This window comes from Monodelphis domestica, chromosome 6 (assembly GCF_027887165.1).
Source record: "Monodelphis domestica isolate mMonDom1 chromosome 6, mMonDom1.pri, whole genome shotgun sequence".
In the NCBI taxonomy this organism is placed as follows: Eukaryota; Metazoa; Chordata; class Mammalia; order Didelphimorphia; family Didelphidae; genus Monodelphis; species Monodelphis domestica.
The window spans coordinates 17,287,070-17,299,780 of record NC_077232.1 but is presented as its reverse complement, the minus strand read 5'-3'; the positions used below and the strand labels follow the sequence as shown (position 1 = coordinate 17,299,780).

Here is a 12,711-nt window from a genome sequence, read left to right as displayed (position 1 = left end):
TTTCTGTATCATCTGCTTTTTGTACCAGTGCTTGCTTAATAAATGATTTTAGATTCATTTATCCTATGTACCTTGGAGATGGATTGAGGAAAATGCTTCAAAAACATTCACAAGTATATATAGCTCATGATCTGAGATTACTACACATATTTACAAGTAATTTTGGGGATGGCTGAGTTGCTTAGTGGATTGTAAGTCAAGCCTAGAAATGAGATCTGGTCTTGGACACTTCCTAGCTTTCTGACCCTGGACAAGTCACTTAACTCCCATTGCCTACCTCTTACCATTCTTCAGCCTTGGAACTAATACACAGTATTGATTCTAAGATGGAAGAGAAAGGCTTAAAGAAAGTCATTCTCCCAGAGAAAAGATAACTCCATTTCTTTCAGTCTTTTTATTGTTACAGCTTAAGAATCCCCAGCATTCTGCTTCCCAATATGATTGTTCATAAATATAATAGTCAGATTTAAGCAGCTTTTAGAAAGGGATACCTACTACAGTGATAAAGTTTGCACAAAAAAACATTCTCCAAGAAATCTGTGACACATTACTACAAGTATATATAGAAAGTTCAAGGAAGTATAGATTCACACTTAGACAGTATAGGTGGCAAAGAGGTAAGAGGTCCTGGAAGTTGTTTTGCTAAAGTCTTCAAGATGGTCTACTTGGGTGTGCTGTAACTTTTTTTGCAGGATACTTAGCAGATCCTTAAATTTGAGTTCAGTCTACCATTGGCTTTCCAAACCAACACTTCAGTTAGGTCTTCAGGAGATACTGCTAGGATGCCACTGGGAAGATATCAGTTCCAGAATCTTTGAGACTCAACTATGATAGCCCTGAAGGGCTTTGCTCCTTCATACCATTAAGTTTGCAGGTATTCAGCTGGATTGTTCTCTCATCTCCATTGACAAATACTTGAATCTCTTGTGCAAAAACTGTTTCAATGATTATAGAAAACTTGCAGGACATGCCCAAATTTCCTTTGTCCATCAGAACATGATTTTTATGCACTGTTCATTTCTGTACATTGAAGACTTTTCCTACACTTATTCTAACACTATTAATTTCTTATATATGTATTATCACCTAGTCAAAGTGTCTGGCCTTGTCATCTGGACCTTTGCTTTATTGGGGTGTGGATGATTTGATTTATTTTCTCAACAATTTCCTATTGTTGTATATAAATGTGAATTACTTTGACACATTTGTATTTCGATTAGATCCTGAGTCATTGTGCCTTTTAAAAAATTCTTCCATGCATTCATATATTGAAGATTTACCCACAGTCCTAGATTCTTCTTTTAGTTCTTTTGAGTGTTATGAAAGATGCTAGATCAACATTAAGGCTACCCAATAGAGTTTCATTCTCATCTCCTTTAATGGTCCAAATAAAAGCCCTCACTAATGTATTTGAATATACTTTTTACAGAAAAGTCATAATTGGGATTTAAGGGCATTTTTAAAAGGAAGTTTGGTGTAGAGGATGAGAGATTTTCCTGGGTCTCAGGATTATCTGGATTCAATTTCTGCCTATGACATACTCTTCAAGAGCTTTGAACATTTTGTTAAACTCACAGGGCCCTAAGGCAACTCTCTAAGACTATCAGCTAGAAATGAGTTACCATATTCATCAGTGAAGAGAGTTTCAACACTAGGACTTCCTTTTACTACTTAAATCATAGAAATCCAACCCCATATTTATTATAAGATTTATTAACTAATTATAATAAAAATAACTGGAAGCATAATTATTAGGGAAATTTCCCCCTTTTCATGAACTTCTTGAGGGAATCTTTGATTTCTTTATTCCTGAGGCTGTAGATCAGAGGATTCAGCACAGGGATGAGGATAGCATAGAAGACAGACAGCACCTTGTCCAGGTGTTGGGAATGGCAGATTTGGGTCTCAGGTACACACAAAAGGCAGTTCCAAATGAGAGAGTAACAGCAGTCAGGTGAGAGGCACAAGTATTGAAGGCTTTTGCCCTTCCTTTGGCTGAGGGCATTTTCAGGATAATGACTGTGATATACACATAGGACATGATGATAAAGAGGAATGAGAACAGCCCAATGCAAACTGCTACCACAAACACCATGATTTGATTGATGAAAGGATTAGAGCAGGACAGAGCTATGATTTGAGGTATATCACAGAAAAAATGATTAATTATATTTGGCCCACAAAAATGGATATGGAAACCAGCTGTTGTTTGGACTAAGCTCCCCAGGCAGGCAGCCATATAGGCCCCAGCCACCAACTTTCCACAAATTGGTAGATGCATGATGGTGGAATACCTCAGTGGGCTATAGATGGCCACATAACGGTCATATGCCATGACCGCCAACAGACAACACTCAGCCAATGCCATCCAGGCCACAAAGAAATATTGAGTAGCACAAGCCAATAAGGAAATTGTTTTTTCTTCCAGGAAGAAGTCAGAGAGCATCCTTGGGGAAATAGAGGAAGAGTAGCAAATGTCTACAAAGGACAGAAAACTAAGGAAGAAGTACATAGGGGAATGAAGTTGGGAGTCACTCCTGATGAGGATAGTGAGTCCCAAGTTCCAAGTCAAAGTCATGACATATATTCCCAGGAATAGGACAAATAAGATGACTTGCAACTCTGGTTGGTCTGAGATTCCTTGGAGGATGAATAGAGTTACAGAAGTATCATTTCTTCCCATATCAATTGCTCTGTTGAAAGAAAAATGAGAGAAGAAAAGTTTTATAACTAACTTCTCACTATAAAGTCTTTAGTGGTTCCCATTTATCTTGACTAAAATGCAAAATTATCAACCTGGCATATAAAGTCCTCCATTTTTAAGACTTCCTCTAACTTTTCACATGTCATTTATATTGGTTCTTTTCATTCTCTGCTACAGTTAAAGTGACCCTTGTACCATTCCTACTCATATGATAGTCTATACCAGTGATGGTGAATCATTTAGAGACCTTAGATAAACTCCCAAATTGCAACCCTCATGCTGCATGTGAGCTCCCTGCCCCAAAGAGGATGGAAGAAGTGCTGCCCTTGGGCTGCTGGGAAAATGGGCATATCATGTGAGAAATGTCCTGACCTGTGTGTATAGTTGGGGAAAGGAGTTGCCTCTCTCTCTGGAACACTCCAGCACATGAGCCATAGGTTCTCCTATATCAGGCTATGATCTATTGCCATGTCTTTGGAAACACTTCTGCATATTAGAATCTCTATCTTCCTTCAAACCACACTTCACCACCTGCCCAAGGTCTTTTCAGATTCACCCTATTATTTCTTCCTTGGCCCCCATATTGTACCACTGATCTTGCTTTGTCAATCCTGACCTCACATTATACCCATCATCCACTGCCTTTTCCCCATTCACATATCCTGAATGAAGTTGGCAAAAATGATTATTTGGTCCACCCTAAATTTATGTTGCATTATATTAATTCTGCCTTAATTGGGGCTTACTCTGTTAGTTCACCATCTTCTTCACATCATCAGCTTTCTCAAACTTTTTATTTCCTTTTCAAACCTTCTATGATTCCTATCTCCCTCATTTCATCACCTGAAAACCTTAGATCACATTTCAGTGGGGAAAAATGAGGTTATTTGTCAAGAGTTCCTTCTCTCTTCCTCTTTATCATCTGATATTACTCAGATATATTACCTCACTTTCTCCTATTTCCATGGCTCACATAATGAAATGGCCATTTTTATTGCCAAGGCAGAACCCTCTGCATGCACAAGTTCCATCCCATATTCTCTAGCAGTTGGTTACTTCTATCATCTCCACTACCCATAGTCTTTCATGTCTTCCTTTATGCTGAATTTTCTTCCCTACTACCTGTCTACAAGCCTGCTTAGGTCTTCCCTATCCTCAAAAACTCAAAATTATCTATTCATATTATATCATCTTCCTTTTACGGCAAAAGTTCTTGGAAAGGCCTTCTCCAGTCAATCTCCACTTTCTTTCTTCTCATGTTCCTTTGTCTCTGTTATTTGGCTTCTGATCAGCATTCAATTGAAATTTTTCTTCAAAAGTTACTAATTATCCTCACACATGCACACTCCAATTTATTGTCCATTTATTTCCAATATTCTTTTCTTTCTAAATTTTAAGTTTCATATTCTCACTTACCCTCTCACCCTCCCTCATCCACTGAGAAGACAAATACAATATAAATTATACACATAAAATAACACCAAATATATTTCCCTATTAGCCATATCACCTTAAAATTGGGGGGGAGGGCATGAAGAAAAAGAAATAATTCTACTTTAATTTGCAGTTAAAGTTCATTAATTCTCTCTCAAGGTGGATAGCACCATGAGTCTTTTGGAATTTTCTCAGATCATTCAGAGTAACCAAGTCATTCACAGATGATCATCATACAAAATTGGTGATACTATACACAATGATCTCCTGGTTCTTCTCATTTCAGTTTGCATCAATTCATATAGGTCTTTGAGGTTTGCTTGTTTTTTTTTCCTTTCATCCTCTTCATCATGATCTAATGCTCTTTTCTAAATTCTTATCTTTCTTTACCTCTCTGCAACCTGTGGTGCTGTTACCCACCCTCTTCTCCTTGAAATTCTTTTCTCTCTAATTTTTTTTGTGATACTGCTCTTGCCTAGTAATCTTCACATCTTTCTCATTGATCCTTCTTGATCTCCTTTGTTCAATATTCATTTAGTAATGTCCTTTAGCCAGGAGTTTCCCAAAAAGTATTGTCATGAGACTTCTCATCTGCAATTATTCTCTTTCATTTGATGATCTCCTCAGCTCTCATGGATTTAGTTATCATCTCTATGCAGATAATTCTCAGGTCTATTCATCCAACCCTAACCTCTTTTCTGAAGTCTAATCTCATATTTCCAAGTGCCTACTGGACACCTCAAATTGAATGTGCTATAGATATCTTAAATTTGATTATATACAAAACCAAACTCATTTTTTTCTCAAAACCCTTCACTCTACTTAACTTTCCTGTTCTTCAGAGCATTCTGCCTTCACCCAAACCCATCACCTAGATGGCATCCTCAATTCATCAATTTTATCATCCCCCCATAAGTTGTCCAGTCTTATTATTTCTAAGTTAATAATCTTTCATATACTACCCTTTCTCTCCTCTTGCATTGTGACCACTCTAGTCCAGGCCCTCAGCACCTCATCCCTCAACTATTGAGATAGCATGCTGGTGGTTTTCCCAGACCCAAATCTCTACCCACTCCAATTCATCCTCTTCTCAGTTGCCAAATTTATCTTCCTTTGGGGTACATCTGATCATGTCATTCACTTTGTCAACACATTCCAATACAACTCCAGAATCATAAATAAGATCCTTGGCCTTTTAAACATAATCATGATCTGACTGCTTTCTACTTCTCCAAAATTCTAATACCTTACCCCCTTCCATTAACTCTCTGGTCTAGTGACATCAGCCTTCTTGTTATTCCTGGCATGATGTTTTCTATTTCTCTGCCTTGGTCATTTTCACTGACTGTCCCCATCACAGGAATTCTCTCCCTCTTCATCTCTGCTTTCTGACTTTTTTCTAAGTTTCAGCTAAGACCCCACCCTTTTCAAGAAGCCTTTATCAATAATACTAATGCCTTCCCTCTGTGACTGTCTCAAAAATTTTCTATAGCATTTCTTGGTTTTATTTAGTTGTTTGCATATTTTTCCCAATTAGATTGTGATTTCCATGAAAGAAGGAACCACATTTTACATTTCTTTCTATATAGTGCTTAGCATATAGCAGAGACATTCACTTGACCTATAAGTAGGACTTCTCACCCTTTTGATCATAAAGATATGACTGGAAAGAGCATTCTTGTAAATAATATAAAATATGTTGACATTAACAAAGTTATGGTTTGCCTTAGAAACAGAAAGATGTTTCTGGGAATGGAAACTAACTACTCTCCCAGAATTGTCATTTTTTCCCTAAATTCCTAACCACTACTCTGTTTTGTTTTTAATTGTTGTTTGGGTCACCTGAGATTTTACTTAAACATGTTCATTAATTACATATACTTGTGGATTTGAAAAAGCTCTTTCTAAGAAAAATACTTGATGAATATTAGGAACAAAAAGTATTATTTATAATATTATATTATTATTATTATTTAACATTTTTAACATTTCATTGTTATATTATTACATTATCAAATCATTAATATTACATTATTCTTAAATTATCCCTTCTCCCCCTATTTTCCAGATCTATCACCTTGTCGGTGAGATATTTTATGTTCTCTTCTAATTTCTTGGTATTTTGGCTTTGCTTTATTAATTCTTGCTCTATTACACGATCGTTTTCTTCCAGCTGCCTGATTCTGGCCTTTAAAGCCTGGTTTTCCTTTTCAGTTTCATCATACCGGTTTTGTAGATGCGTGAATTTCTTTTGCATTATTTCCAACTTCTCCTCCCAGAAGGCTTCCATCTTTTTGGTCATTTCTGATTCAAATTCTTCATAGGTTTGTGGAGAGTTTCCATTTCCTTTGGAAGATTTTGGAGAATTTTCTTGTATATCTTCTTCTATCTGCTCTGTATTTTGTATTTTGGCTCCATAGAATGTGTCCAAAGTCGCCCCTTTCTTCTTATTTTTCTTGGTATTTTGAGGCTTCTGTGGTTCTGTGGAGTTTGCCATTTCTGAATGTGGAGGATTAGCTTTTCTTGTCTCTGTCTGGTGTTCAGAGGCTTTAGTCCTGGGCAGATGTTGGTTCTATGAGCTTTCCCTGGGTTAAACTGAATATGCCTCACTGGAACTGGAATGGAAGGGTCGGACCACGTTGCTTTCAGGAAGTTGCCTTCAGAGTCGCTGGCCGTGAGGCTGTTTCATCGGCCTTCGGGGGGATGGGCTGCAGCTAACCCAAGCTCCGAGGGCAGGGACTTTCACTGAGACTTGGATAGCAGGATCCAGCCCGTGAGGCTGTCTTGCTCCAGGCAGTGACTTTCACTGGGACTCAGATAGAAGGCCCTGAGGGTTGTTGTTCTGAGGACCCTGCTCTCTGAGCCCGGCTGGGGCTTCCCGGAGCCTTGGACTCTGCGCTCCTACCCCTGAGGTCCAAGGGATCTCGGGTTCTGGCTTTTAAGGGGAGCCGTACCTTTTGATCCGGGTCCAGGTCCAGGAGGAGGGTTCCCAGGGTCTGTGCTGTTGATCGTTTTGAATTTCAGCACCTTAGGAGCTTATAGTTTGAGATCGGTCAGGAAGGGTTTTCAGGAGATCTGAGCTTTAGCTTTCTCTAAGCCGCCATCTTAACCGGAAGTCGAGACTCAATATTACATTAATAAGACATGATTTGATGAGAATACACCTTTTCCTAGCTCAGAATTTAGAATTGAATGCTGGAAGGGAATTAAGAGGTAGTCTTTTCTATCCCACTAATTATAAATCTATAAAATATTAACTATGAAGTTAATAAAACCTAAGCTTAAAAAAGGTTAAACAAACTGTCTACTTAGAGGCATTCTGATCTAAACCTCTAATTTTTATGATGAGAAAACTAAAGGTTAGAAAAATTAAATGACATATCCAAAATATCAAAAAAGGAGCTCTGGGCTATAATTCCAATCCTACGATTAATTCATTTAGAAACCTTGGAAAAGTTCTTTGTCTTTTCTGGGATTCAGTTGCATGAATTTAAAATGAGAAAGGAGTCCAACCATTATGGAGAAAAATTTTGAATTATGCTTAAAATTCTATCAAACTGTCCATATCCTTTTACCTGGCAATACCAACAGAAGTTCTATATTCCAAAGTGATCAAAGAAAAGGAGAAATGGTCCATATGTATGAAAATATTTATAGTAGCTCTTTTTGTGGTGACAAAGAATTGGAAACTGAGAGGTGCATGTTAATCATTGAATGGATGAACAAATTATGATATATGCTTATGATGGAATACAATTATGTTATAAGTAATGATTATTTAAAAAAAACATGGTAAGATCTATAGGAAGTGATGTGAAGTGACATGAGAAGAGCCAAGAGATAATTTTGCAAAGAAATAGCAATGTTGTGATAATGAATGATTTGGCTACTCTGCTCACTTACAATGAAACAAAACAATTCCAAAAGGCTCATGACAGAAAATGCTACCTGCCTCCAGAGAAAAAGATGATGAACTCTGAGTGGAAATTGAATTAAAAATTTCTCTTAATTTTCTTTTTTTAATATGGCTAATATAGAAGTGTTTCCCATAATTTCACATGAAAAATTGATATCAGTTTGCTTTCCTTCTCAATAGTCATGGAGGAGATTGGACAGGAGGGAAAGATCTTTGAATTCAAAATGGAAAATAAAATAAATGTTGAAAATAAGAAGTTTAATAAGAAATATGTGAAAGGGAATGATGAAAATGTAAACTGGAGAATTGGAAACATTTTTTAACATTTTATATTGAAGTAATTTTCAAAATGAAATTAGAAGGGATGATGATGGTGTCAGTGGTAGTGGTGATAATGGCTTGAATTTATGTAGTACTTTAACATTTGGAAAGGACTTTTCAACTAGGACTCATTTGATTCTCCTAACAATCCTGAATAAGTTAAAAAAGCATACATATTTTATAGCTAAGGAAACCAAGGCAGACAGAAATTAAGTGACTTACTCACAGTCACATTAGGTATATGAAGCAATTTGAACTCAAGTTTTTTTTTTTCTTCAGTTCAAGTCGAGCAATCTATCTGGTATGACAAAGTGGCTAATATTAACACAAAATATAGAAATCGATGGATGAATAAGAGGTTTCTCATCAGTGGATTATAAGTAACTTTCTCTATGGATATTCCACTCTGTTATTTCATTGGAATCATAAGGGGACTTTCCAAGTCTGTGCTAGAAAAGAGAAGAAGATAGAGACACAGAGACAGACACAGTCTGAGACAGAGACACATAGAAATAGAAATAAAGTGCTGATCCTTTCGAGATTGAAAATGTTCAAGACTGGGCTGAATGAAGGAGTATCTGTTCCTGGAAAGCTAGTCTGGCATAGTAGTTAGTCTGATCGCCACAAGAACCCTGAACCCTAGGCTGGTTTGGTGCTTTGTCCACTCAAAAGTGATAGAGCCACTAATTGAACCATTGTTCTTCAACTCTCACTTTTATGGCATTTTCCATGGCTAACTACTCATGAATTTTACTTTTTTAAATAAGTCTTCAGGAAGACTGTTTCCTATAGTACAGAGATACTTTAATTGGCAGTAGAAATGGAACTATCCAAATGGAGGAAATCACAAATGCTAAATATGTTGAGACATTAGGAAGAGTGGTAAGGAACAGATTACAGCATAACAAATTAGGATTATCCTGGGATCACTGGAAAAGTATGTTCAATTTGGCATTTTGTTTTTCAGTCATCATTCTGGGTTTTCTGCATATCTAATCATATTTTCTTTTCATAAAATTTGGTCATTTATGCCAGGCCTCTGAACCTTTTAGCTTTCCCATTTTGTGAAGGAATATTTTTTATTTTATCCTTTTTTGTTCTCTCACCACCTCTATGGCAAATGCAAAGAAGCTCTCACCATAAACAAGGTAAAGTGGAAAAAGAAAAGAGGAAGAGTTTCCCTATTTATTTTGTTCTTTCACATATGGAGGCATTCAGCATTATTTAACTGATGCTTCTTGAGAACCTATGCTGTCTGTCCCATTTCAAACAATTGAGGACAATGCTAGAAGTTTCCAAGGACTTGGAGGTGGAATAAGATGAGAATCAGCATAGAATATGAGACACAGGCTTGGTTCTGATTTCAAGAAGAACTTGGATCAAGTCCTGCCTCCAAAATATACTGATTTTGCAATTATAGGCAAACCATTCAACCCCTCAGTTCAGAAGTTCACTAAGATACTAAGTAATATAGAGGGTACCAATTTGCATAAATGAAGGATATTTCCACTTTAGAAGTTCCCCATCCTGATGAAATTACATATTGAAACTAGTTAAATAAATTCAGAGAATAGATATTGGAATATAAAGATTTGTGTGCTCAGGAAAAAGGAGAATATTACACTGGGGAGCTTAATATCAGAGTGGTTAGAATTCTAGACTAGGAGCTAGAAAGATTTGAGTTCAAATAAATTTTAAAAAATTGATAGATGTGTGATTTTGGTAAGTCACTTCACATCTTTCTGCCAGAATTTTCCCATATTTTAACTGGGGATAATAATAGTATCAAACTCCTAGGATTGGTGAAATCAAATGAGATATCTATAAAGTTCTTTGCAAAACTCAAAGATTTATATACATTCATCCTATTATTTTCCTGATGATCTAATAACTAAATCACTTGTCTCTGGCTACTAGTCACTGGTACCAGGGAATTTCTATGTGTAAAGAACTCTCTCTTGAAACAGATTCACCACAGAGAAATACTTACCTTCCCATCAAGTTTCCTGTGTAAAGAATGAGTTTGATTTGTAAAATAGACAATCAAGATAATTTGTCATTAAAAAAAAAAACAAACTTACTTTGGAGGAAGATCGCTGTGGCTTTCAATATTTTGATATTGTTCAAACTAACCCCATGAACTCTTAAATTACCATCTTATTTTAGGCAGAGGACACAGCTCATAAATTTAGAAAACATTTCCTCTACTTGGGTGTTGCTTTCCTGGGTCATGGAAACTGTCCAAGGTGCTGGTGGTATTCCTCTAAAACTGAGCTGTTGAAGAGCTGGAGTAAATTTCAAGTAAGATCATTTATTGAGTCATTCATTGTCAGCTTATACTCTTAGTCTCATAGGATCATTGAAACATAGCTAGGTTTATGGACTTGTCCATTCAACTAGCCATTATTTGAATCAAGATCCACTAAATCTCAACCAATGGCACCTTCCATTGTACCATACTCTTCAGGGATTAGTTGTGTTTATGAACATCAAGAAAACATAGCCAGTTTCTGTTTGCTCTGAATAGTGACAACTATGATTTATCCAGAGTCAGCTTCTTCAATGAAGATTTTTTACTTCCCCAGAGGGTTACTTCTCATTCCCCAGTGTAGAGAAAATGCTAAATAACTCACTGAGAATTAAACAAGAGGTTTTTGTTTAACTAATTGGCTCTTCTTTTCTCTCATCTTAATATTTACAAGAATACTCAGGGATTCAGCTCCAAGATTTTGAGAGCTCTTCACCCTAGAGCTGGAATGTAGAAAAAAAGTATCCTTAGTTCACCCTATAGGCAATGACATTGAATTTGGGTTCATTCAGAAATGAATGAGGTACAAAGGATCACAAAACCTCTCAAAAACTCTTCTGTTGTGGCCATTTTTTTCTCTTATTCCTCTGGTGAGAAAGAGGCTTGAATAGTTATAAGTCTTTCCTATCTCCTCTGAGCTCTCAGTCCAAAGGGAAATGGATCATTAAAATTTGCATCACCTTCCCCAGAGACCTGAAAATTATGTGAATTCTGATGAAATTATGTGAATTACGTAAGCTCATCTTTTATTCAAATTCTCAGAACCCTTAGAGGTGCTTAGCATTTGAAAACCATAGGATTGTAAACTTAGAACTATAAGGAACATTATATGTCATCTAGCCTAATCCCTACAATTTTCTAAAAGCTTTACTGATTTTCTTTGTTTTTACATTGTAAAAATATATATTTTCACCCAGAAGTTTCTTGTAAAAAATAATACAATTAAGCAAAACTAAAAATATAATTATATTGTCTGAAAATGAATCCAATATTCTACATCAGTTGTACACTCAAACTTTTCTTCTTAACCCCCTAATAAATATCTATTTTTCTTCCCTTTTAACTTCTAAAAATTAAAAAAGAGAGAAAATAAAAACATGATTATAAATTTACAATCAAATAAAATGAATTCCCTCGTTGACTGTATACAAATGTCCTTATACTTGTGGCTCATTCTGTTACCTAAATGCATCAGTTTTTTATCAATGGGTTATGGAATCAGAAGACTTGAATTTTAATTTAGCCTGAGATAATTACAAATTGTGTGATTCTAGATAAATGGGAAGACTGAGGCAGAATTTTTACTCAATTATTTTTCTTATTCCAGGCTCATAACTTTGTCCATTTTACCACTGATATGATTTATTTCTAATGTACTGAATTATTTTTAATTCAGGATTTTAATATGAGATTCAGATTTTTCTTTCATCAGGATGGGGAACTTCTAAAGTGGAAATATCCCTGGTACCTATTCAGGCACTACCTTGTTACTAGGAATTTCAAGAAATGTCCCACTCAATAGTATCTTCCACACTGAAGCATAGTGAACTGAGCAGAACCAAAAGAACATTATACACAGAAAGAGTAACATTGTAGAAAAATCCAGTGTATTGGACTTTGTTAATACAAGGCAATTCCAAGTGACTTATGAGAAAGAACACTATCCACATCAAGAAGAAAAACTGCAGAAGTGGAAACACAGAAGTAAAACAAATCATTTATCATTTATTTATATGGATATACACTCGGTTGGGATCCCTTCTTTACCAGGTGCCTTGCCTGTACTCATTTGTTTAATGGCTTTTTGGACTTCCTCTATTGAAGGAGGGATGTCAAGTTGTTCAATAGTGTGGTTTTGGGGGATCTGGTCAAGGGTGCTTTGGTCAACTGAAGAGGGTCGGTTGAGAAGCTGACTGAAGTGTTCTTTTCACCTGTTGCTGATGCCTTTTTTTATCTTTTATGAGAGTGTCACCATCAGAGGAGAGCAAGGGAGTGGTGGTGGGTTTTAATGGCCCATAGACAGTCTTG

The 12,711-nt window shown here is 36.3% G+C and overlaps 1 protein-coding gene across 1 annotated transcript; it reads right to left on the bottom strand.

The window, feature by feature from the left end:
• Nucleotides 1-1,751: 1,751 nt before the first annotated feature.
• Nucleotides 1,752-5,517, bottom strand: LOC100619856 (olfactory receptor 5A1-like). The gene is given in 3 exon segments (XM_056803742.1): nt 1,752-1,894; nt 1,897-2,693; nt 5,390-5,517. Coding segments are annotated over 3 exon segments (1,068 nt in total).
• Between the last annotated feature and the right edge of the window lie 7,194 nt (nt 5,518-12,711).